The 26864-nt window shown below is 46.5% G+C and overlaps 1 protein-coding gene across 2 annotated transcripts; it reads right to left on the bottom strand.

Moving 5' to 3' along the window:
* Window positions 1–11165: 11165 nt before the first annotated feature.
* Kcnj1 (potassium inwardly rectifying channel subfamily J member 1) lies at window positions 11166–22466 on the bottom strand. 2 transcript variants are annotated; one of them, XM_075967955.1, is made up of 2 exons: window positions 22335–22466; window positions 11166–12305 (listed from the first exon to the last, which is right to left on the bottom strand). In XM_075967955.1, the coding sequence occupies exon 2, from the start codon at window positions 12282–12284 to the stop codon at window positions 11166–11168; it is 1119 nt and encodes a 372-aa protein (XP_075824070.1). In that variant the 5' UTR covers window positions 12285–12305; window positions 22335–22466. The 2 variants fall into 2 exon arrangements, with proteins under 2 accessions (XP_075824070.1, XP_075824069.1); XM_075967954.1 differs by lacking the exon at window positions 22335–22466 and adding an exon at window positions 14733–14768.
* Between the last annotated feature and the right edge of the window lie 4398 nt (window positions 22467–26864).

The following is a 26864-nucleotide window of genomic DNA, read 5'->3' on the forward strand; positions in this document are numbered from 1 at the left end:
TAGCTGCCTCCCTCCAGCCTTAGCTGTTCCCAGAGCCACAGGCTCCCAAAACACACTGTATGAGTGAATGAATGAATCTATAAGCAAATGAGTGTGCTTGTTGCTAATTCAGAGTCATACTTCATACAAATACATTTATATGTAGATATGCATATACACAAGAATGTTATACTCCCAAAATATATCAAATGTCAATATAAAGCATAAGCAAAAATGCTTATGGTTTTTAGTTTGTATTTCTTTCACTTGAGACTTTGAAGACATCATATAAAATCACCCTTTATCTATCTGTTTTTTTTCCATGAAGGTCTTACTATAATGTCCAGGTTCCTCCTGGATTCAAGTGACCCTCCTTTTTTGGGCTTCTAAGTAGCTGTGCCTACAGCTTTGCGTCCGTGAGGTTTGCAAACAGGGCCTGCGGTATGTTGGATTCTCACGTTCTCCACGTTGCATGTGCCTCCTTCTCCGGAACACCTCGCTCTTTTGATCCTCGGCTTCATCCTCCTGTTGCCCATCACATACTGACCTCCTGTCTGTGTCCCAGGCTTCTCTTAACGTCTTCCCAGGAGGCTCTCTCTCCTTAGGGCAACGACCCTCGAGCTAGCTCCACCTCAGAGAAGCATGTTTCCTTTCAGAAGCCTTGGTCTATGAATTCTCACTGCGTTTGTTTTCTGTGTCTAGAACTTTGCTCAGTGTCTAAGTATGTATTGAAAGTGGGCAGCATTTCACCCTGTTTGGGTGCATGCTGCATTCCTTGGCTCCTGGCTGTGGTACAGTTGGGCCCTCATCACTACAGGTACTACTGGGAGAAACAACTTTCTGTGAATTGAGTTGTTATGTGTCTGTGGTCATAATAATCCCATACCAGAGACTCTCGCTGTATAATCAGCACTGTTTCCGCAGATGTTTTCCTGGTGTTCCCACAACTCTGTGTGGCTCTTTTCATTATCATCATCTTGCTGATGAAAGATTTCCAGCCTCAAGAGGTCCAGTGACTCACCAAATTCATATGGAAGCCGCTGGATGCCAGGATTCTACTGCAAGCTTCCAGACAGTAAGAATTGCCTACTGCTTAGCAAGGAAAATCCATGGATTCTACCATAGGTTGTCTTGTGCTTGTACCAGAGTGAGGCTCTGTCTCCTACACTTGTTACAAGGGATGAAATGGGAAAATACTTGCAAAGCACTTAGAACAATGTCTGCCAATAATAAACTGCACATAAATGTTTCGCACATAGATACATACGTGCCTAGCCCCGACTGGGTCATAAATTTGTGGGTGTCTTCACCCCTCTGAGCCTCAGTTTTCTAATCTGTAAGATGGGTTGTATTTCAGCCTTGTAAGGCAGCTTGTGAAGCATGCAGGATCTTGTATATACAGATGGTAACATTTCTGCATTTACACCATAATCAAGTTTTCTGAAAATTTTTATTTTATCATCCCAACAACGATAGGCCTCACATATGTGTGTCTCCCATTAAATGCTGTAATCGTTATAATGGCTACTAAAGAGCTGGGTAAGGCTACTTCTACCAGGACAGCCTTACATTTGAGATCTGGAGGTACATATCGCCACCTGCTGGCCATTAGGTACACTTCGCAGAGAGTGCCAACTTGCTTGTGCGTGCCTCCTGGTGGGCTCCCTTCCTCCCCTTTTCCCTTCCCCTCCACTTGGCTCAATAATATTTCCTGTCCTTACTCCCCAGGCTCCTGGGCAATGTCTGGAGCTTGGAGCCCTTGGTTTCTCCATCTGTGAATTAACAGTCTAAGATTGGGGTGTGTTCAGCTTTCAGTCACTACTGAGCTGGGTTTCTGGGGCTAAGGGGAGCAATGAAGCAGTCTTGGGAGGAAGGTTGTGTTGACTTCAAGGAAGCATTGAGTCGAAGCAAAGGAGATGAGATTTAAGGCAGGGAAGAGGGTTCAGGCCAAGGGGGTCAGGAGCATGATGTGGGGTATATAATTTGGGGTGCTTGCTTCAAAGCCTCTGAGTTTCACACAGTACCCCCCCCCCAGACACACACACACACACACACACATTGCAGTACGTCCTCAGCACCTGGCCTCGGCCTCAGCTGACAATGTGGGTATCTGAGGCCATATGGGAATAAATGTGTTTCTTAGAGTACAACTTTTAGGTCATCTAAACACAGCTTCCTTGGTGGCCCCAGCCATGCCACAAGTAGTAACTCACTTCCTGTGTCGTCATAGAGGAAGACAGCACCTTAGCTACACAGAGCAACCTCTCATGTGTGGTGAGATTCTCAGGCTCCTTGAATGTGTGAGCAGACGCCGTCTTGCCCCTGGTACCCAAAGAAACAGTTCAAGGGTGTGATGTGTCTCCATTCCCCAGACTTGCTCTCCGCGCCCCCCTTTCTTTTTGCTGCCCCCTTCCAGGTGAGTTTCCCTTCAGAAGCAATGATCCCATGAATGGAATTTGTGGGGGTAACCTCAAGAAAAATATGTAAACCCCTGGAAGTGCAGAAGCCAGAGAGCCTAGGCTCCAACCCCTACTTGCCTTCTCTGTAGTTTTGGCATCCAAGTGTACCATAATAGCTTCTGAGTCTCAATTTTTCCTCCTGAAAAACTAGAATGGCAGAACTTGCCCTGCCATACAAGCCTGTCCATCATTCCCCAGAAGCCCGTGTCAGTTCTGTTAGTCTGAGGCATGTGCCCACTAGTGGTCCAACTCTCTGCCCCTCCTTTTTCCTTATTTCAAATTTACCCCTCCCAGTAAGTCCAGAGAAGCTGCCAAGAAGCCCTTTGTCTTCTCCACCACACTCAGCATTTTGGGGGTGGAGGGAACAGGATGAAACAAGATACAATACAACAAAGCAAAAGTTCTCATATCGAGGCTGGACACGGCGACCCAGCAGGAGGAAAAGAGTATCGAGAGCAGGCGAAAGGTCAGAGACAACCTACTCTCACTGTTAGGAGTCTCACGGGAACACCAAGCCATCAGCTATAACAGATACCCAGCAGGCCCCAAGCTTGCCCCAGGCTCTGTAAGCCCCTGTGAGCCCTGCTTAGTTGATCCAATGGGCCAGGTTCTCCTGGTGTCCCCTCTGACTCCTACAGTCTTTCCTCCTCTTTCTCAGGCTTCCCCATCTCCAGCAGGAGGGACCCAATGGAGACCTCCGATTTATACTGTCTCTCCACACAATGTCTGGCTATGGGACTCTGCACCCTCCCATCTGGTGACAAGACACTAGTCTATGAATAGAGCTGAATACGGAATCATTTCATTGGTTTTAGGGGATTGGTTTGGTTTGGTTTTGTTTTCCAGTTGTGTTTGGTTCTACCCTAGGTCTCTGGGCTCCAGTTCCTGGCCATCTAGATGGGGTAAGGCATGGGCTCTCTCCCGTGGCATGGGCCTCAAATTAAACCAGGCATTGGGTGGCCACTCCCACATGTTCTGTGTCTCCAGTACCCCAGCACATCTTGCAGGCAGGACAGATTGTAGGGGGAGGGTTTTGTGGCTGGGTTGGTGTCCAGGTTTCCCTTTTTGTACCTTCTCGCCCTGGAGAGACTAGCGCGACCTCTCTGTGTTCATCGAGTTGTGGGGAAGTTGTTCCCAGCAGTGGGGCCCTGTGTCAGTTTCCAGAAAGTGACCTTCTGTCCTAGCTTCAGCCTGCGCTGTTTAGGGATCTTCACAGGACCTTCTTGGTCAACAACCCAACTGAATATAAGCCAGCACTAGAAGTTTTGTCCGGCCACAAAAGATGGCCCATTCAGGCTCCTCTAGTACTGAAAGTCCTCACTAGGGTCACCCTCATAGTTTGCAGAAAGTTTCCACACACTGGGTTTCCACACCACCCCTCCCCCCCATAGCCCCAGTTCCATCTGTCTCTCCCTGCACCTTCTCCCTCCATGTCCCCACCCTCACCTTATCCTGTCCCCACCACCCTCAGTCCACACTCAGAATCTATTCTATTTCCCCTTCCCAGGGAGAAATGCTCACTCAGCATTTTCTTATACCTCATTTTTAACATTTATTTGCTTCACCAATTTCATTGATTTTAGTTGTAATGTACTCATGCATGAAATTTGACAGTAGTGGATGCTCTAAACACTTTATGGACCTAATTAAAAGGTAGTTACCAATAGTACCATGGAAATTGAATCTCCCTTTCCCAGGCCATCTCTACAGGAGTAAAGATGCCTGTCCTGACTTCACAACCAGCCCAGATGTGAATCTTGAAAAGCTGCTAGGCCAGATAGATTATTTGACACTGGGGAACCTTGATTCTATGAGTCCAACTTAATCTTAGGGTGGGTGGGTAGATTCAACCTTGTCAAAGGAGCAGGCTTTCAGAGACACAAGACAGCCACATCCATAGCCTCTTGGGTCCATAACGGCAGGGCCAGGTCCGAGCAGCTACTGCAAAGTGGCATGAAGAATGAGAGGGAGGTCCTGCAGATGTTGGTACTCTCAGCAAGCATCCCTAGATAGTATGAGAAGGAGGTCCTGCAGATGTTGGTACTTTCAGCAAGCATCCCTAGATAGTATGAGAGGGAGGTCCCACAGATGTTGGTACTCTCAGCAAACATCCCTAGATAGTATGAGAGGGAGATCCCACAGATGTTGGTACTCTCAGCAAGCATCCCTAGATAGTATGAGAAGGAGGTCCTGCAGATGTTGGTATCTCAGCAAGCATCCCTAGATAGTATGAGAGGGAGGTCCCGCGGATGCTGGTACTCTCAGCAAGCATCCCTAGATAGTATGAGAGGGAGGTCCCGCGGAAGCTGGTACTCTCAGCAAGCATCCCTAAATATTATGAGAGGGAGGTCCTGGAGATGTTGGTATCTCAGCAAGCATCCCTAGATAGTATGAAAGGGAGGTCCTGCAGATGTTGGTATCTCAGCAAGCATCCCTAGATAGTATGAGAAGGAGGTCCTGCGGATGCTGGTACTCTCAGCAAGCATCCCTAGATAGTATGAGAGGGAGGTCCCACAGATGTTGGTATCTCAGCAAGCATCCCTAGATAGTATGAGAGGGAGGTCCCACGGATGTTGGTATCTCAGCAAGCATCCCTAAATATTGTTCTTAAGACGGTATTGCTAAGAGACAAAGCACACTGAAGGACAGGGCTCCCATAATGCTGCCCACTGTGAAAGAAGCAGGGTGTAAATGCACATGTACCACTTGTATTTCCCAAAAGGAAACCACATAGTGACCTACTTCCCAGTATGGTGACTGTGCCAAGAATGGCACGCTGCACATTACAAAATACTTAAAACAGGGAATTTGAGAGGTTCTCACCACAAATAAATCACAGGACTGAGCTGGTTGTGATGGTAAATGCCTTAATCCTAGCACTCAGAGACAGAGGCAGACAGATCTCTTTGAATTCAAGACCAGCCTGGTCGACATAGTAAGCTCCAGGAAAGCCAGGAATATACAGACTCTGCCAAATGAAAAAGAGGGGGAAGAAGAAAAAAATGATAAATATTGGAGAAGATGGCCATGCAATGTGTGTAGCTTGATTTGATCATTGCTCAGTGATCACAGGGATCAAAGTATCACATTGTTCCTCATAAAGGTATACAGTTATTATTTATCAGTTACAAATAAGACTTCAGAATATGAAAGCCAGAGAGTTAAAACTGTTGGCAGTGGTTAGCTTTACAGAAGAAGGAGGGCGCAGAACACGGAGCGTGAGGGTGCAGATGTGTTTTCTAAGCCCTGTTCTGTGACATCAGAATCATATGAATTCTTTACACAATTATTCAAAGAAAACAGACAGGGCTGGGATAGAGTTCAGTATTGATCCCCAGTGCAGCAACAAACCAGACAAACGCAAGCACCAATAATTGAATTCAAAAAGAAAAGCAAGAAATTTAACAAGTCAAGTTGTTGAAGAATCACATTTAGGAAAAAAACACAAAACAAAACAAGCGACCTCACAGCAATTTATTGGCTGTGTATCCCTCGCAGGATAAAGGGTAGAGAGTATAGAGTCTTTGGTTAGATTGCTGTTAACATGACCTGCATCATTTTTGAACTATTGCTATTGAATATGACAAAAAAACTATCTTATCCAGTATTAGCAATTATGAAACTCCACCAGTGACCCTCCAGGCTGGCTAAGCTCCAGACCCTTGGTCAACATGAGCAAGATCCCAGCTTCCCCATTAGGGCAACTCCAGTTCCTGGATCACAGTGACCTCAACCAAGCATATGTAAGTTTAAAATAAAAATACAGGGTCAACAGTCCTAATTTCTGTACCCGTGTAGTATCAGTGTGAGGCTTGTGCCATGACCAGTGTCTCTTGAGTTCAACCCCATCACTCCTGCCCCATGTTGGCAGGCTAGTCACTGTTCTTTCTACAAAGGAAATTTTCTATCTATCATTTTCTTCAACCCTTCAACCCTATTTCAAAAGTTCTTTTTTTAAAAAAACTAAGAACACTGAGGCTCATGAAGTTAAGTTGTTTGTCAAGGCCCCTCATCTAATAGATAGTATAGTTTGAACAAAAGTTCACTGGTAAAAAAGAGACCAAATTCACTGTTAGCCATGCAACCCTTAATTCATTAAAAAAAAATACTGATGCTATAAGGGAGTATATTAGTACCAGAAATATATATAAGTAATGGAGAACATAGACGCTGATCTCTAAACATAACCCAGTTTTCTCTGCTAGTTAGAATGGGAATATTATCTGTCTCTGCTCTGGAGAATAGAATAAAATGTTACACAGTTTTTAATTATATGTGCCTATAGCATAAGCATAAGGCCTAACACTCGCTATGGGTGTGTATGCTCAGTCCACATAAGTGTTAAATATATGTATGCATATATATACAGATATATGTATATGTGCATACACACACACAGACACACACACACACACACACACACACATATATATATATACAATTGGTTGCACTATTTGCACTGACAAGCTAGACAAATCTGCAGGAAACCTATGGTAGTTCTGAAGTCCCACTAACATAGAGCCCCAGAAAAAAAAATATTAAAATAAAGCTAGGAGCACTTGTTAAGTCTGGCCAGGGGCTGTCCCATATGCTAACCTTGGTTCACTTTTCCCAAAGTGTACAACCAGGCAAAGGTCATGAGCCCTCTGTGGGTTCCAGCTTAATACACGATAGCGCTGTGAGTTTTCTCAGAGGGCAGTAGATCTATCTCGGGATTCAAAGAGGATGAATTAATAAACTCGTGGGCTGTGCAGGTAGACTGACTGGGTCTGACTCCCAGCCTGCTCTTTGCTACCTATTGATCTGGGCAGGATGTTTATTTCAGCTGTCTCAAGTGAAAAATAAGCAAATGATAGTACTGCCCCCACAAGGCTGTTGTGAAAGTTAAGAAAGGAGATTGTTTAAGACTTCAAGCAGAACCTAAGGAAGGTAAACACTTAGTAACGGTCCCTAGGCCAGGTTTCTCCCTGCCTGAAGGGTGCTTGTGTCTAGAATGTCCTGAGCATTCAAAGGTAGGCTGGTTGGAGGTATGTGCTGGTCCCTAGGCCAGGGTGCGTACAAATCCCCTTCTGCAGGGCTCCTCTCCAAAAGTCCAGCTGTGTGCATCTGGCTGGAGAGATTAAATTATTTTTGAATTCCTAACCGAATGTTCTTTTAATGGAAACTTAATGACAGACATTGAAATAGATTTCCTCCCAAACCCCTCCTCCCGCGTGCCCCCCACATGACTCGGGGTTGCACAGTTCCCGATAACCTTTTTTCCCTAGCCCTGGACTTTTATCTCCCCAGTGACATGCAGCCCTTGCTGGACAGAAAGAGGAAATTCCAGTCATTGTTCTTAAACTTCTGGCTTCCAAAATAAAAATGCTCTATCTCCCCTGTCAAGCTTTGATTGACACACACTTCCTGTAATGGCAGACAGCAACGGCCCAGGGGCGGGGCCTAGGGTTCATTTGCATTCTTGCCTTTAGATGTTTCCCTATTGTTTGTTCTAGAAAAATGATGAGTCTCCATACCAGTCACAGAAGCACTGTTGAAGACTCATTTCTGAGTTTAAGAAAAACCTCCATAAAGGATGAAGCCTAAGCCTTCCAGCCATGAACCCAGGAGGTTTATCCCTAATATCCTTAGTGGTAGAAATGGACATTCTAATACTCTCACTATGACTGGGGGGGGGGTGGATCTTTTCTTTCTGCCCTTTAGCCTCCCAAATATTCACCCTAAATATTGACTAGGAAGGTTCAAATGGGATCCAGTTCTCCATGGCAGTATCTCTACAGTAACAGAGATCAATTGGGCAAGCCCAAAGGGATCCGCACCAAGGACAAGTTTGACTATAGCAGTGTGCCATAGGTTGCAGTTTTTCTTTAAGAAATATAGAACCTCTTTGGAAATGGCTGAAGAACAGTAAATACAGTAAGGCAGCTTGCTAAGAAGCAATAACAGTTCTGATGTGGTCAGGTAGGGCCTGTTGGGAAAAGGGTTTCTGGGCTGAATAAAAAGCTGGCCTTTCACCCTGGCATTCACCTACAACCCACGGTCTTCCAATGCCATCTGCTTCCCCTTCGTTTTCTTTCCTTACTGATCTTTGTCCCCTTGTTACCACCCTTTCTCCAGTGCCCAAGGCTTTTCATTCTGGTTTTGAGCCCCAAACACTCCTTCCTGAGAACTCTCAAGAGTTACCACCCCGATGCCCACTTCCTACAAGCTTTGTGAGATGTGTATAATGGGTCTAGCGAATTTGTATTAAAACGAGGAGACTCCAAGTGCAGGGTTCCTGGGTTCTGATAGAGGAATGTTTAGAAGTAAACCAGAAACGTGCCAATCAGATGTAGCCAAACCACTGCCAGGAAGCAGAGAGAGCGGAGTAGTATATTCTGAGTGTATGACCTTAATGAATGGCATTTCTGCTGGTTTATAAGGAGCTGCAGAGTGGTACGGTCTCTGTCTGTGTATGGGCCAGCAGAGAATTCCAGCTCCCTTGGGCTTGTGATAGTTAATTTCTTCTAGCTTGGTCAGCAAATTATGTCATAGATTCAAAGATTTACAAGCACAGAGTAACCGTCCGTGTGGGCCAGATGTGTTCCCCATTGCGGCCACTGACAGGGTGTGCACCTTAACCCCATCTCTTCCCAGTGGTCAGGACCACGGCAAGTGTGAGTGTGTATAGACCTGTACAAACTCAACCCCTAACTGAGAAGAGCAGAGCTTTCCCTACTCAGCGTTTGTAGCTGTCTTTCGCTGCACCGAGATTCATGCTGGAGAGATGTGCTGTCGCTGGACCGGCAGGGGCATGTCTGCAGCCCAGCTCATTTCCTCCTCGGAAGTCTAGACAACAAACGTTCGCAGTTTGCCACCTTCCTGCTGGTCCCACCCCTCTCCAAGAGAAAGTCTACCTTGGCAAGAATATTTTTCTCAGTCATCCTGTCAGTTAACGCATAGGTGACGCTTTTTTGCTCACGCAGTTTCAGAAATTTATTAATCACATACTGAAAATATTCTGACTTTTCGACAGCTTCGAATTCCACATTCTTTTTCAAGGCGCATTCAGAATAACACAGGTGGGGAGGTGAACAAGCAGACATTCACATCGGAACCTTCCTTTGAAGTAAGTTCTCCTGCAAAACCCTTCCCTTTGGAAGACGTAGGGATGGCCCTCATGGACAGAGGACCGGCAGCATCTTGACTGTGGGGACTGGCTCATTCCCTCCTCCTCCTCCTTCGTACCGAGAATTTCAGTTCAAGCACTAAAAAGAGAAATGTAGAACTGTCCAGTGTTAGCATTGCACCCGCTTCCAAGCTGACTGCTTTCACAGTCGGTATCATCTTGTAAGAGCTAGGAATAAAAACTCTTTTAATAGACCTGTAGCCCCATAACCCATCCATTAAATATTATAAGAAATACCACCACAGATCTCTTTCTGTGGGTATGTGTGTGTGTAGATTAGTAGATCAAAAATTGGCATAAGATATCTTCCTCATTCTCCACCTTAATTTTTTGAATTGTATGTGTATGGTGTTTTGCTTGCAAGTGTGTCTGTACACCTGGTGTCCATGGAGGTCAGAAAAGAATCAGATGCCCGAAATCTGGAGTTATAGACGGTTGTGAAGCACCATGTTGGTGCCAGGAATCAAACCTGGATTCTCTGGAAGAGCAACCACAGTATTTTTTACCACCTTCTCTCCAGCCCCTTCAAATTCCTTTTTTAAGCAGTCTCACTGAAACTGGACCTCACCCATTAGCTGGCCAGCAAGCCTCAGGCATCCTCCTACATCGGCCTTCCCAGTGCTAGGGTTACTGCTACCAAGTCAGGCCTTCTGTGTGCTTGCTGGAGGTCCAAACCCAGGTCCTCATGCTTGCACAGCAAGCTCTTTACGAACTGAGCCTTCTCTCCAGTCTCATCAGCAGCACTTTCAATCAAACATTCTCTTTGCAGGAGGTTGTTCATTTAGCGTCTAGAGAATGGACGTGGCCTCTGTTTCATGGACCATAGGAGATCATTCAGGCCAAATTCTAGATGGACCACAGCAACTGGGTAAGTCACAAAGCTTGCCAGGGACTTTTTGCTCCTCTTTGCCTTGGGCTCAGAGAGGTGCAGAGTCACTGGATGATACTTTACTCCTTCGGAAACACATGACCCAGACTCAGATGAAGGCTTCAAACACAGGCACTTGAGAAGGTTAGTCATTAGTCTTAGAAGCCTTAGTCATTCTTTGTATGACTGTCTCTTATTGTCAGCGATTGGTTGACTCACTTTCCCCAACTCAGGGGACAGATTTTCCGTTGATAAAAGTCTATTTTAAGATAAAAGTGGCATTTTCTAATCCATAGAATCAAGTGGGAAATATGGCTAGTTCTCGAAGCTATAAAAAGCTCCTAACATCTTCCAGGAGTCTTCTACAAGTATCTACATTGTCTGTCCGTGCGACCTTGGGTGACTTTGTTCCCATCAGCACTGGATGAGCTCACGCAGTGATAGGAAAGACGCCAAATGAGTTCCTATGGCTTCCATATGCCAGCTTAAGTCACATTTGTCCATCAAGTGCTCTCTACTGCAGCCTTTAGAGATGTGAGTCTTGGAGTCATAGCCATGGGGCTCAGGGGTGACCACACTGGTAGACCTGGCAGTTTCTCACCCTGCTTTCACACCCCCACCTGCTGGTCGCTCCAGAACACAGTCAGCCCCTCGGTTCACAGAAGGTTTTCTGCAGGAGAAAAAGCCACCGCTACATCTGGGTGTCATCTGTCTCATCAACTTCGGACAGGACAAAGTTAGGGTTGTCGTAGCCCCTCTTCATCCTGGCTCTGGCGTCTTTCTCGTTGTAAAGGCACATGGCACAATGCGGGGTTTCCACTTCCACCGTCTTACCAAAGTTATGGAAATCCACTCGGTACTTCCCTTCCTTGGTCTTGGATACGATGGGGACAAAACGGTAGCCCCAGAGCACTTCCTCTGGCACGTAGGATGTGCGGACCTGGCAGGTTGCGCTGGTGGATTCCACTGTGCCATCTAAAAAGACGACTAATTCAAAGTCCTGCTGGGGAAGCGTTTCTGCTGCCATGTGGAAGAAAGGACTGTGGTGGTCAATGACATGGTAGATTGTCAGCGGGGAGATGAAGAACAAATTCTCGTTGCCAGTATCGACAACAAAGTTGATATTGGTCTGATCCAAAATAATGGTCTCTCCTTCAGGAGTGATGGTGGTCTTCAGGAGCTTGCCATATATGTGACCGCCAATCAGAAGGCTCTTCCTAAGGTTAGCCACTCGGATGAGGAGGCAGAGCTTCCCACCACGCTTGCTGATCACCGCAGTCTTGCTGAAGGTGATGGTCTTCGCACGTTTTTTGGGTCTAGAGATCTTGGCTAAGATGGCGCCGCACATGAAAGAATTGATGATCACTCCGAGAATGGACTGGAAGATGAGCAGGAAGATGGCAGTGGCACACTGTTCCGTCACAAACCTGAATCCATAGCCTATGGTCACCTGAGTCTCCAGAGAAAACAGAAAGGCTGCGGTCATGCCGTTAACGTTCTCCACACAAGGAGTGCGATTGTCGGGTGGGTAGAACTCTGGGAGGTCCTTGTGAACATAGGCTACCACATACCACAGGAGACCGAAAAGGAACCAACTCCCCAGGAAGGCTGTGATGAACACGGTCATTTTGTACCTCCATTTGAGGTCAAGTACAGTTGTCCAGATGTCCACAAAGAATATAAACCTTGACTGCACGTCTACATTGCCAAACTCTATGTTACACCTTCCATCCTTGGAGACCAGCCTGGCTCGTTGCCGTGAACGCCCGAAGATGTGCATGACAAACCATTTCCGAAGATGTTTGAACATCCTCTCTGTCAGGGCCCTGATCTGAAAACACATCAAAGGGGGCAGGTAAGATCACAGTTGGAGCAGCGGTGATGTGGGTGACACACATACACACTCAGCCACCTCTGAGAAGAGCATTCAAATCATCAGGCTGGTTACTCATTTGCACACACCAACTACTTTGTTCTGGGTGCCAGCGTAAATCTTACATGGCTGCTACGTCACATAAGTGGAGAAGACACCAAGTGGAGAGTTACTAATAGCTAATATGTTCAGGCATTTGCTGACCTCAGGGATTTAAAAACGGGGTCACCGGCGGGGCGATGGTGGCACACGTATTTAATTCTAGCACTTGGGAGGCAGAGGCAGGCAGATCTCTGTGAGTTCGAGGCCAGCCTGAACTACAAAGCAAGTTCCAGAACAACTAGGACTGTTACACAGAAAAACCCTGACTCAAAAAAAAGAGGTGACCCATTCTAATCTGTACTTTTGCCTATTGGATATTATGCAAATCATCTCCTCTGCGTTAAAATTGCTATATAATAATCTTTGTGAAATCATAAGGCTAGGGCACTATTTGTATTTTTGTGATATATGAAATAATTAACTGAAAAAAAAGGAAATTCATCAATATATCCACTAAATTGTCTTGTCTGCTCTACCAATACATCAAGAGACATCCTGACCCATTTTAGTTCCTTTGTTTATTAGATGGAGGAACTAAGACTGGAAAATACTAGATGACTTCCCCCAAGTCATACCCTCACCCGTACCCACCCACTCAGTTCCAGTCATACTTCGGCTCACTTATCAAATACTCTAGCCTGAAGCTGTGCTCCCCTAGAACACCTGAAGACAGGACTCCTTAGCAGAGCTCACAGCCGAGCAGGTGATCTCGCAGCCTCTGGCTGAGGGTGCACATGCCTGTCCTTGCTTTCTCACGTGTTCTGCCAAGACTTTAAACAGTAGTCTATACTCCCCTCAGCTGGGCTCCATTCTGATGAACACTGACTTTACCTGACTTCACATATGTTCTGTGAAGGTAGAGCCATGTTTAACTCATTCCTAGATCTCACCTGCTACTTCAGACTGAGTGTTTACCACTCTCTCCATCAGCGTGAGTGGGTGATACAGGGACTGGATGAGGCACTTCAGTGTGTGTGAGAGAGAAAGAAAGAGGGGGAAAAGGGGAAGGACATAGGAAGGGAAGGAGGGAAGGAAGAAGAGGGAGAGAGAGACAGAGAGAGAGAGGGAGAGAGACAGAGAGAGACAGAGAGAGACAGAGAGGTTTCCAGCAAAACAGTGTTGGGGCTTTCCCCTAAACAGTCAACAGCAGTGAAACTCAAGGGTCTTAAGCCTAGAATACCTCTTCCTCTTCCCCCACCCCAAAAAATCAAGGTGTGCCCATTGTGGTTAACACGGTCTTTGTGGTATTTTTTTATTAAATGCAAAGATATTTTTAAAAATAGATCGCAAAATCCCCCTTGAAAAATGTGTTTGCTCGTAAGAACTAGGAAGCGAAACCAGCTCGGCGACACATTTTAAACAAAAGCAATATTCCTCAGTGTCTTGTTCCTGGCCTTAACCCAGGTGAAAAGACAAGGGGCTGGACCAAGCAGAAGCAGTGAGAAGCAGTGCACAGACATAGCAGAGGGTTGGAATGGAAAGGCCAGGCTCCAAAAATAAGAACATGAAATAGATACCAAGAGAGTTGCATAAGCTCTATACACCCAGAGAGCTCTGTCCATCCCTCACAGACCTCAAGTCCCCAAAAGTCACAGGAGAGGATGGCCCCAGGTAGGGAACACACAGGGCAAAGGCTGCTTCCCTGGTTTCTCCCTCCCGTTGCTCAAGCACCCAGGTGTAGCCTGGTTCACACTTTCAAGTGGCAGATGCTCCTGCCGGGGTTCCTGGAATCCTGGAAGCTCACACTTCCTTACAGGTTGACTCCCACCAGTTTGTTTGTTTGTTTGTTTGTTTGTTTATTATGTATACAATATTCTGTCGGTATGCCTGAAGGCCAGAAGAGGGCGCCAGACCTCTTTACAGATGGTTGTGAGCCACCATGTGGTTGCTGGGAATTGAACTCAGGACCTTTGGAAGAGCAGGCAATGCTCTTAACCACTGAGCCATCTCTCCAGCCCCATCCCACCAGTTCTAAGACCGGCATTACCCACGGAACCCACACAGCCTTCGCCACACACCCTTCACCACACGTTACAATTCAAGATGACTTCTGAAACACCAAACTCCAAGTTTTTCATTCCCTCCACCATTCTCCAACCTTTCTAAAATTTGCTTCACTTTGAAGGTGAAGGGTATTTCTGTAAAGTGAAGTCACATCCCCAATTAAGTTTGGTTTTCCATGACCGTGCCGGCAAAATATGACATTCACTTCCTGGCCTTCCAAGCGGTAGAACAGGAGCAGCGAGCAGCCCACAGAGCTTTCCCCAGGCTGTCTGCACTTACCAGCACTCTGGACACATTCCGTTCTGCAGCCTCCATCGTGGGAAAAGCAAGCAAGTGGTGTTATTGGGAATTGTCTGTAGGAAGACTGACTTCTTTCAGAGCCAGACAAATGAACCATAAGCTTCTGAATGATGCTTGCTTGGATTAGTTTTCAGCAGCTAAAGAGTGGAGTCATGTGGTTTAAACTAACACAAATGATTGTACTCAGACCAAGCCTGAAGTTGGGTATATATAGGTATATTTTTTTTCAAGCCTCACATGGCTTGAATACCGTCATGCTAAGACATGACAAACCACCAGCTGAGGTCCTGGGCAGCAAATGTGGATTGGATCCCAGCATGGCCCCCCTCTCTTTTGCCACGGTCTATGGCCCTCTTGCCGTTCTCCTAAGTCGTGCCAAATAACTTTTGGCTAGAAACAATTAGTTATCATCAATCTCCCAGTCAATTTTCTGAAACATAATGAATACTAACCTTTCCGAGTGGTCAAAGATACAGGTGGATGGAGAGACATAGATGGGGACATGTTTACAAGACAAGAGTAAGCTCATACCAGGAAGAAACAAGATACCGCATTAATCTCCCTGGACAATAGCCACTGTTATGTAAGACACTGAGATACTATTGTGGAGTTTCATCTGGGAAAACTGGGCTTTACTGGACGCGCACCTTACACGTACTGGATTAGCATACGGTGTTGATCTGTTTGATGAAAGAGTGAGGAGAACTAAGAAAACAAGTAAATCCATCCACTCACCAAACCCATCAGCCACACGGCGGATCTGCTGTCATTCAGATCCCACGTTGCCAGGACCGTGTCATTTAATCTATCCACAGACAGAGCCGATGTGCATTTATGAACGACTGGGCAATTAGAGATTATCGCCAGGGTCTTAGGTTATATAATGTGTCCTGGCTTTTAAGTTCCTTTCTATTGAAATCACTAAATCTTAATAGCAAGCAAAGGGCTACACATTAGCTAATGTTTACCCACGTATCCTTGGTGGCTGGCAAAACAAGTGGGTTGCATTATTGCCACTTGCTCTTTATGCCCCAGCATTCTTGTTCCATAAATAGGACATTTGCAGAAAGCAAGACTTTCCCAGACACTTGCTGCTCATTGGCTGTCTGCGTATTCCTTAGGATCTGAAAGATAAACAGAACTCTTCCTGTTCTCAAGGGGCTCACAGTCAGATGAGAAGGTGAGCTGACTATGTCGGAACTCAGTGTGGTTTATGTAACCCCATAAGTACAACTTTTCCATAAGATTTCCTGTTAACTATGGATCTATCCAAGGTTGTGTTTTGAGCAACTGCAAACACCTTTCTGTATATATTAAACATATTCAGCTATCATTAGTCCATAGGGATATGCTGACACTACTGTGTGTACCAGTCACTGTGTTAGACAATCATGGCTGATTGTCCTTGTCAACATGCATCTTCCAGGTGGCCCAAGGGAGAGGAACAGATGAGTCCAAACAGACCTAGAGGACTGTCGCTGTGGTAGGAAACAACAGGTACCCTCCAGGGAGCGCCTATTGAGAGCAGAAGCCAACCCCTAAAGATGTGATCGAGTCACAGGTAGCAAGGGCTTCATAAAGAGTTGCTGAGTTATGATAAATAAACAGGTGGATGTGTTTGTAAATGGTGAGAACTGACGGTTTTCCTTTACTGCTCAGTAGCCATCACCTCCCCCACCCAGAAGAGCTACTTTACAAGAAGTCCTGTAACAATGTAACAGTGAGACGTGTAACTGTGGCCACCCTGCATATAACTGTGTGTATGTGTGTGTGTGTGTGTCCCAGGCAAGAGCAGCAGAAGAAAAACAAGTGCATTGGGAGAAGAAAGAAGACCCAAGATAACACACCGGAGAGAGTGTTGACGGAAGCTGGTGCAGCCTGGGGCTGCAAAGTCAGGCAGGACCAAACCACTCAGAACTGCCACAGACCCACAGGATAAGCTGGATCTGAAATGAACACCCATCCTATCAGTGCTACAGAGACAACCCGTACTTTTTTTGTTGTTGTTTTTGGGTTTTGTTTTTGTTTTTGTTTTTCGAGACAGGGTTTCTCTGTGGTTTTGGAGCCTGTCCTGGAACTAGCTCTTGTAGACCAGGCTGGTTTTGAACTCACAGAGATCCGCCTGCCTCTGCCTCCCCAGTGCTGGGATTAAAGGCGTGTGCCACCACCGCCTGGCCAACCAGTACTTCTAAGTCAGCCTGAGACACCTCTGCATAAAGGTCCTTGGAAGCAAAGACATCTTCCTCCAGAGTCGGCTTGTTGCTCTAAAAACACACGCTTCATTTGCATGCAGCATTTACCCCAGCAAAGCTAGCTCTTCCTGCTAATAAGAACCTACACGCAGAGGTTGTTTTGGGGGCTTCTGCCCAAGAATACTTCATGTTGGAGAAGGGGTTTCTTGGGGCACTTATCACTCTGACCTTCCCCCTGCTCTGGCAGCTCAGTGACCACTGTGTATGAGAGATGGGGGTCAACGCTTTCATTCCAAGTTCAAATTACAGGGGCTGTTGTGCCTTTCAACTCGACTCTTCATGGCTCCTATGCAAGCTCAGCTAACATTAGGATGTTTCTGGAGTCAATTGTTAGAATAGGAAATGTGGACCAGGTGGTCCAAAATCAGGTGCCATATCATTGTCTCTAGTCCCTTGGTAACTCTGATACAAAAGAACTTCATGTTTCTCCAAAATTGGTCTGCCTCAGACCAAGAAGCAGTTGAAGTCAACAAACATCTCTGGGTCGTCCAGTCATGCATCCCTGGGACTCTGGGTGTCCTCTCTGATGTCTTAATAGATTTGGGCACATGCTCTACTCATTGACCACCTACTAAGTACCAGGTGCCGTGATAGGAGCAAAGAAGGAATGACCCTTACTTTGTAACCACTCCCAGAGAAGTCACTCAGTAATTATCATGCACCAAACTAAAATGGTACCCATGGGCTGTGTGGAGGTGGCCTCTTGAGCCCATCTTTTCTGAAAAGTCCAAAAAAAAAATGCAATTGCTTCTGTAGAGGGCTTCCTCTTTTTCTGTGGAAATCATCTCAGGATGGCTGAGAACAGCCTCCCTGTTGGATCTACAACCCTGCAGAGCCCTTGGAGCCTCAAATCTCCTGGCTTTCTGGGCTGCCTCTCATCTATCTGGGACCCACAAAGTGGCAGACATTTGGTTGGGCATGTCAGAACTTACCTCTAATGTCCTTGGCATAACTGAGCATCTGGTTTATTTCAGGTAGAACTCAGAGGGGTCAGTTGGACTCAGTTCTTCTCAACCTTACATCCTAGGTATTACATGCCCCCATGCCTTTGCCAGGCTAGACTGGGTAATGCATGGGAAAATACGTCACTGTGGGGAATGAGTGTGCCTCATGACTTCTCCCTCAGGAAATCAGAGTAGCCTATATGGAGTGTCTTCCAGGGTCCTTCTCTCCTTTCAGAAGGATGCTTGAGAACAAGCTAGAGCGATCACATGGTCTGGGGCATCTCACAGGCACACAGTGCTGAGGGTGTCTCTGGGCCTCCTAGCTGCAGCCCCATTATCTGAATGAGTTGGTGTGTTTTGCATGGGAAGTTATAGGAAGATAGGGGACATGGGCCAAGAGTGTTCCCAGAACAGGAAACGACCAGAAGCAGCTTGACGTAGTAGAAGTGTTCTAACTTGTGTCCACAGGTCTGAACTTGAACTCCAGCTGTGCCATTTAGTGACCAGGTGAGCTGAGCAAGTCACCCTGCTTTTCTGAGCTATCTCCTCATCTGTGAGATAACTCGAATACTATCCCGCCAAATATCGTATAGCAGAATACACAATGTCCTGAGAGCATACGACAGTGGCAATATTTATTGATGGTTCCCAAACTGAAACCAGCACAGCAGTTTAGCCAAATTTCACCAGCTCTTACCACCATGGACTAGCACATAGTCAACCTGTAACTGCACCAGAGGAGAAAAGGCTCCTTAAAGGGGAGGGAAATATTCTGGCCATATGTGGCATCTATGATTGATGCTGGTTTCAGAAAGCCCACTTCCTGATAGGAGTAGCAGCCTAGAAAAAGCAAAGATGATTCATGAAGGATTGGTCAATAAAAAGGCAGAGCCTTTTCTTAGAAAGGCCTGCTACCTAGGCATAATGTGGTTGCCACAGCAACTAACTAGCGTGTGACCAGCATCACTACTATTTACACTTGTTCCCTGAAAGGGCAGTCTCTTCCCTGATGCCCACAATCAGGTTTTGGTGAGCAGACAGTGTCACAGACATCATTGACAAACACTCTCTGTTCACCCTAGGTCTGAGGAGTTGGAGTGCTTGCTTTGCAACCATGAGGACCTACCTGAGTTCAAATCCCCAACACTCATGTAAAAATGCCAGGCGAGTAACTCAACAACCCAAAGGTTTTGGGGGTGGAGACTGGCAGATACCTGGAGCTCAGTGACAAAACTGTGAGCTAATGGTGAAAATTGACACTACTCCCTCCTTGCTTGCAGAAGTCACGTGAGCATGCACCACTCTGCATAGTATTGCTCTGCTATAAAGACGTAGAGACTCATGGAAGCTACTAAATAATACGCGGAAGGCCACTGCAATGATTTAAAGTCTGCACGTTCAGGTTTTAGATGTTGTCTAGCTAACTTGTGGATTCACTGTGCATCCTGAGAGGATCACCAAAGATCTCTGCTTCAGGCCCCAGTGGGAGGCTTTGGGAACTCTATTGTTCCTTTGGATGAGCCAGGCTGCGAACAGCCAAAGCCGCACTCAGAGAAGATGTCCGTGAAGTAGTATCAGTCTTGGGGGCAGCACGTGTTGGCCGTAGTGTGGATGCTGGGAACTTCTGTGTGGTTTCCTGGTAGATTTCCTAGTGCAGCTGTTTCTTAAGGTCCTTTGAAAATGGTGGTACGCACTGCCTTGCAAAGGAGGATGCTTGGTCTCGGCTTTGTCCAGAGTTTTTAAGAGGAGCACTTCCCCGGGGTCTATGAAGATGGCAACAGAGAACAGACCTCCACCCCAGGGAGTTAGGGGGTATGAGAAACTGGCAGGCACACAGTGGAAGCTCCCAGGATTCTGCCTGAAATTTTCTTCCCATCTTCCCATCTAAGCCCAGGAACACTATGCCTCAAGGAGGAAAAGCTCTGCTTTATTGCCTGAGTTGACAGGGGAAGAAGTTAAAAATGAAGACTCTTGTCCCCAAAATGGATAAAGACAATGGCCTCCATCACTTCCTCCAGTCTTAAAAAATGAGAATAAGGGCAGAGTGACAAAAAGAAGGGCCCCAGGAGGCTCCTCTAGCCAGCTGATCACTCCAGGAGACACTGTTGCATGCTGTGTGTACAGCACCCCCTGGAGCACAAGAGAGGCACTGCTTACGGACATCATGGGGGCCCCAAGCACACACACAACCTGCATCAGTCAGTTGCATTTGGATCTCATAACAGTTCTGAGAGCCTGAGAACTGAGGCCCAGAGATGTTATGCAACTTGCTCAAAGTCACAAAGTAGAAAAACAAGCATAAAGCTTAGAAGGATCTTTGTTTTTAAGCTCTATGACATACCCAGAACATCTGTAAATAGCTACAGAAGGCAAACATGATTTCAACACCTGCTCGCTGTGTGCGGAAATGGCAGCTTGGCACACGTTTCCCTGCTTTGTGTGAGGAATAACTCAGATGGTGTGAGCTACTAAGAGATGAAGAAGCGAGGTCTGATTAGAGGGGAGAGAATGAGGTTTTGGGTCAAGGAAGAGTCTATGCAAAGGCACCACGAGGGGACTAGAAGGGCACAGGGCACATTGGATTGGGTCTGAGGGTCACTGGTGTCACTAGATGTACCCTTCAAAGTCCTGGACAGCTCAGAAATGGTCAAAATGCTGGTGGAACGAAGAGGTGACTGTGGGTGCAGGAGAAGACTTGACACCATCAATTTCTCTGCTTCACCGGGCAGTGGTGGCACACATCTTAAATCCTCGCACTCGGAAGGGAGAGTTTGAGGCCAGGCTGGTCTATAGAGAGAATTCATGGATAGGCAGGGCTACACAGACAAACTCTTGTCTCTGAAAAAGAAGGGAGCATGGAAGGAAGGAAGGAAGGAAGGAAGGAAGGAAGGAAGGAAGGAAGGAAAGAAGGAAAGAAGGAAAGAAGGAAAGAAGGAAGAGAAAGAAAACTCTCCTTCCTTCTACAGGTTATATGGCTTGAGTATGGGCAATGGCCTGCAGCTGGAGAAACAGTGCCCTCCACTTGGAGATGCCACAGATGTCTACAGGCTGTCTGCACCTTCTTCAGCTTGCGGTTCAATCTGATGGTGAGGAAGAGACCTAGGACTGCCCAACACACAAGACCACAGTCTGGACAGATGGGACAGCTCCCTTCAGAATCCTGGGTACCATCCTAGGCAGATAGGGTAGGCCAGACTCTTCCACACAGAAAGAGTCAGAAGGACCCTCTCTGCCTCTCATGAAATTAACTTTGACTCAAGTTTTCAGACTTGGTCTCGGTCCAGGCCTTTCTGAGAGTACTTGCCCTAACAGTAAATTCTGATTCCTAATAAATTTAGGATTGAAAATTAAATTAACACAACGATCCAGAGGCTTTCCTGGTCTAATGGCATCTGATTCTTACTTCTATTAAGCAGAGAACATCTCCACTGGAGGTGTCTGGGCATATAATCTTCCAGGGAAACCAGTATATCTTCTCAGCAGGCAGCCTGGGGCAGAGACTGTGAAGCAGTCATATTACACACACAGGAGGATATTAGATATTTAAAGGAATTCTAGAGTGGATTATTTTATAAAGTGAGGAACAATTTTTTGCAAATCAAATAATCACCGAGCACTCATGTATCTCATAACAGTGTGTGTTTGGGTGGAGGCTGCGAGGCTGGAAACGGGACACATCGGTAATGACACGATTCTTAAATTTCACATGTCAAGCCACCCACCTCAAATGGCACAGCAATTTCATGAAAGAATTTAAATGTTTATAAAACTCCTATTTATTATGTGCTCGCAAACCCTGTTATTAGCCTGACCCTTCTAACTCTCTGTGGTTTGGGTTGCTATTACATCAACTCACTCCTTTCAGCCCAGAAATAAATGAATTCCATATGAATGAGAGCCCCAAACACTGTCTGCAACAAGACTGTAAGCTCTGCTTTAGAGAAAAGATAGAGAATTCCCAGCCTTGACATTAGTTACTGAGAAGGCAACGGTCCACTGAAGCCTAGGGAGGAGGAACATGGAAACCAGTCCTGCATCCACAGGCAATGGCTGTCTCAACTCAGCTTGATACACAGATAAAGCTGGGAGCCTTCAGTGTCAGCCCTTGTGTTTGGAGAGGCATGTAGAATACCTTCTGCTCCCATAGTCTAACTAATGTTGTGTATTTCCCTGTTCCGGTCCCATCGAGTCACCAGGGTAGAATGTGACAAGTGGGTTTGAGGATTTGAAACAAAAGGTAGTCATTGATTTGCTTATACTGGGTGCTGCATGACCATGTAGTGGTTCAGCTTCCTCAGCTATAAAGGGGACATTTAGATGTACCAGACAGACAGACAGGAGCTTCAACAACCCTGGGGATAGCAAAGAACGGAGCCTAAACTTACCTTACAAAGTCCTGCCACTCCTGAAGGAATAGAAGGGGTGGGAGGAACAGCCCCAGGGACACCATTGTCTGTGCAGCCTTTCACTCTGGGCTCCTGTGACCTGTGTCAAGTGTGCACTGCATAGCACTTCCTGAAGGGTAAAGAGAAGGACACAGCTTGAGGTAGCCCATGGAATAGCTGGGGACCAGTCTTCCTGTAGCTTCTATTGCTGTGCCCCAGGGGACCTTCAAAGATCAATTATTACCTGTTTGGGCTCGAGCTCTGCCAAGCCATCAGAGTTACATTAATGGGGAGGCACGCCCTCTACCCTTCCACATCAAGGTGCTTTCTGGGAAAGCCCTGGGGCCACAAGGAAGCAGAGCCGGTAGTCTCTGTGACCCTGTAGTTTCAAGCCACCCAGCCACCTTCTGCGCATGCCTGGTTCCCATCTTCAGGGCTCTACTTTTGGGTCATTGGAATGGCCTCCTCCTTGCCACAGGCAGAACCCACGCAGAGTGTGGTTCTCTTTGAATGACATCACAGAGGCTTCCCACCCCATTCCCTCCAGAACTTCAAAATATTTTCATTCATCCTTGTATGTAAAAACATGATCTACTCTTGTGTCCGTCATTGAAACGAGAAAGGCAAGAACAGGGGACATCTTTCCAGGATTCATGGGCAAACCATGCCTGGCAAACAGCCCACTGCAGCCCCAGCTCCCGAGAGCCCAGTGGAGCCTGGTCTGACGCACATTCACGCATGCCTTTCCTCCCTCTCCAGGTACAGCGACCTGGAAAGGAGGAAATTCCGTTTCCTTTCCTCCTATTTGTCCTTGTCCCTCTATCCTAATCAAAAGGAATAGAGAGAAGCTCCTGGGTGTCAGACCTCACTAGGCTGCAGATTGGTGCAAGGTGGCTTTGTTATAAGACGGATGAAATGAAATCCACCCCTGTCCTGCACAAATACTTGCCCCCAGATGTTTATAGCGGCTTTATTCATTAGGGCTTACAGGAGAAAGCAGCCCTATGTGGTTTTCACTTGTCCGGGAATAAGAAGTGGCATGCCTATAGAATGGAAAATTGTTCATCCCCAAGGAGGAATGACGGACTGATGGAAGCCACAGCATGAGGGAATGCTCTACAGCAGACTTACACTACGGAGGCCAGATAGTCTACGATCCTTCGCCAGACATGTTTGGGATAGGCAGACCTATACAGAAAGAAAAGTAGGGAAGTGGCTGCCCAGTTGCTGGGATGACTGCCAATTGTTCTCTAGAAGAAAAGGAAATGGTTTTGGTATTGACCGTGGTGATAGTTGCATAGCCTTGTAAATACATTATTTTAAAAAAAATTACTGAAGACCGCTTCTGATGGCGGGATTGTATAATGGAAGTTATATCCCACTAAAGCTGAACTTGCACACTAAAGTACCAGCAACATAGTAGGAATGCAACAAATTTCCTCCCACCCTCACCCAGCTTCTGCTCCTTCAGACACCTAATGGAACCTCAGGTGACCCTGACTAACCACCGCCACGGCTACCTATTGGTTACCTGATCCTGGAGCCCAGAAAGCATTGTTCTCGACATCCATCCTGTCTGTGCTTCGTGGCTATAGAGACATCTGCTCTCTTATCCGGGTTCAAGGACAGCCTAGTCTACAGAGTGGGTTCTAGGACAGCCACAACTTCTTAAACTTCTCCCAACCATAAGGAGCAGGGGGAGTCAGGTGCAATGGAGAAAGTGAAGTCCTGGGTCCCCATCAGGCTACACTGGATGGATTATGATCTAAAACTTCAGCTCCAGGGTGCAACTCCCCAACACCTCCAGGGCTGTTAGTTGGGGCTTCTGCACCCACGAGTATTCCAGGAAAGGCTCATGGGACCCTAAACAGCCCATGATAGGTGGAAAGATGGTCTCAGGCTCTTGGTCTAGTCACACCACATGTAGGCTTCCCACAAGAGTGCTTGCCCGACGTTGCTGTGAACATCATCATCTCTGGCTCGTGTCCTTTGTCTCCCTGCTTTGTCATTTAGCACTTCTACTATTTCTAGCATTTAATTCTTTGCTCACAGCTCTTGTATTCTGGAGTCAGCATCATGGAAGCTAGTCTCTCCAAAGGGTCAACACCAACTCAAAAACAATCCCAGAGTCCACAAGACCACTTAAAACCTTTCCTTGAGATTGAAGAGATGGGTCAGCAGTTAAAAGCCCGACTGCTATTCCAGAGGACCGGTTTTGATCTCTAACACCCACGTGGAGGCTCAAAACCAATTGTAATTCTGGTTCCAGGGGATTCATCACCTTCTTCTGGTCTCCAAGAAACAATCATCCACACAAAATAATAATTTTTACAAAATTAAAAGAAAATGAGAACAGATCTGAAGTGCCCCATAGTTCCACCACTCCATCCCCTCCCCTGATGCCCACCCTACCCCAGCAGAGAAAAGGACTAGCGAATGGAACCTTGCTGCTCCAGAGGGTGACGGCATGGAGTCCAGACTCCGGATCCAGTCAGAGGGTGACAGGATCAGCCCTACAGAGTTTGGTCCCTAGGACAAAAGCAGGGCTGATGTCCTTGCCCGCTTCCTGAGGAGTGTCCTGCTAGCGAGTCAGCAGTAATTCACTGGACTCCACTCTGTGTTCAGTAGCCAACCTTTAAAAAGAGAATCCTTCAATAGGGTGTGGTGGCACAGGCCTTTAATCCCAGCACCCCGGATGCAGAGGCAGGTGGATCTCTGTGAGTTCAAGGACAGCCTGGTCTCCATAGTGGATTCTAGGACAGCCACGACTTCATAGAGACCCAGTCTCAAAATCAAAACAAACAAAAGAAATCAAAAAAGAATCTTCACTTGGATTAAAACAAATCACAATGACCTAGTGGATGATACCTGGCCAAACCTAGGTACCCCAGTTATAGGGATGTGTGATGGTTTGGGGGAGACACTTAAAGATAGCCTATGGCAGTCTGAGCCCTAATTGCCTTGAGAAAAACTAGCCCAGTCCACCTGCTGAGCAAGTGCAGGCTCCCTTTGGCCTCTGGCCTTGAAAGAGGTGACTATGTTCAAGTCTGGCTTAAATTCAAGCTCAGTTGTTCTCTGGGGCATGACCAAGTGCCTGCCTGGAAGTTTCCAGGGCTCATTTCTCCCATCTAACCCATGAGAGAAGGGAGGGGGGCACAATTACTAAGCTGTTGTAATCCTCTCTCTCCTGCTCCCCCTCTTGCCAGCCAGCACCAGTGTTTCATGATCCCTCCTTTGGCAGCATCAGACTAAACCCCGACATGTCCCATCTTGTTAAGGCTCCCCTGAGAGGGAAGAAGACCTCTAGGAATTGTGAACAGATTGACAGCTGTGTTCAGCTGGAACTAAATTCCTGGGGTCTCTGGCTCCTGGAGGTTGTGAGGCCCAAGCTGAGATCAGCATTAAGACTGAGGTAGTGCCTACTGTCTACAAATACTTCTCAATTGAATAGCAGTCAGTGAAAGCCAGTGGACTGGGAAGCCTTGTGTGCAAAGTCCCTCATGCTGTCACTGCTTCATACCCAACACCCCCTGCGGCCTCAGTGGCCTCTCTAACAGAGCGACCAGGGGGAAAGAAGCTGTTCTAGCTGCTCAGCTAAATGGCTACCCCACAAATATCTAGGACAGTATGAAAAGCATACATTTTGAATTCAGAAAACGCTGAGGGGGCCATGGCAGGGAGGAGAATCAGTTCTCCCAGACACACTGGAGGCACTTTTCAGCATCTTCATTTTCTTCAGCTATGCTTACACGTGACGACTTGCAGTGTGGCTTGTCATGTGTTGAGGTCGTACTTGAGCATCTGTTTCCACGGCCAAAGACCTGCCCATTTTTAACATTTACAAACTGATTTATCTTATCAAGGGTTTAAAAGTTTTTTTTAAAAAAAAAAGAACAAAGCCACACCTTTAATGCAAATCTCTGTGAGTTCAAGGCCAGCTGGTCTCCAGAGCAAGTTCCAGGACAGCCAAGGCTACAAAGCCAGTAGTAGGACCCTGTGCAAAACCTTGAAGAGACCAAAGAACATGGAGGTGGAATAAAGAGATCAAAAAGACCTAAGCAGTTTGGGGATGATGAGGCAGCCATGTTACAAGGACAAGCCAGAGCAATGGGAACGACCAAGCAGAAGGACCAAAAAGGAAAAGGAGAAGCAGAGAAACAAAAATAAAGAGCCCCAGAATGAAACATGGGGACAGCAATTAAATGAGTCAGAGATACGCAATCACATTTTATTGACAACTAATTTCTGTTAGTATGGTAAATTCTTCTGGCCAAAGGTAGGGTGTGTTGGATGAGTGATTCATGAATGAATAAAAATATGGAAAGGAGATATAAATTTCAGAGTGGTTTGAATATGAGAAAAAATTGGATGCCTTAAGCTGGCTGGAAAATCTCGAATGTTCCATGAACGTCTCTTGAATCTAGTTTAGCCTCAAAATAGTTTAGGGACAAATCCGAAGAATGACATTTATGGGACTTCATCTCAGGAATTCTTTATGCTAAAACAATTACAACTGCTCATGACATTGTT

Source organism: Microtus pennsylvanicus, chromosome 3 (assembly GCF_037038515.1).
Source record: "Microtus pennsylvanicus isolate mMicPen1 chromosome 3, mMicPen1.hap1, whole genome shotgun sequence".
Classification (NCBI taxonomy): Eukaryota; Metazoa; Chordata; class Mammalia; order Rodentia; family Cricetidae; genus Microtus; species Microtus pennsylvanicus.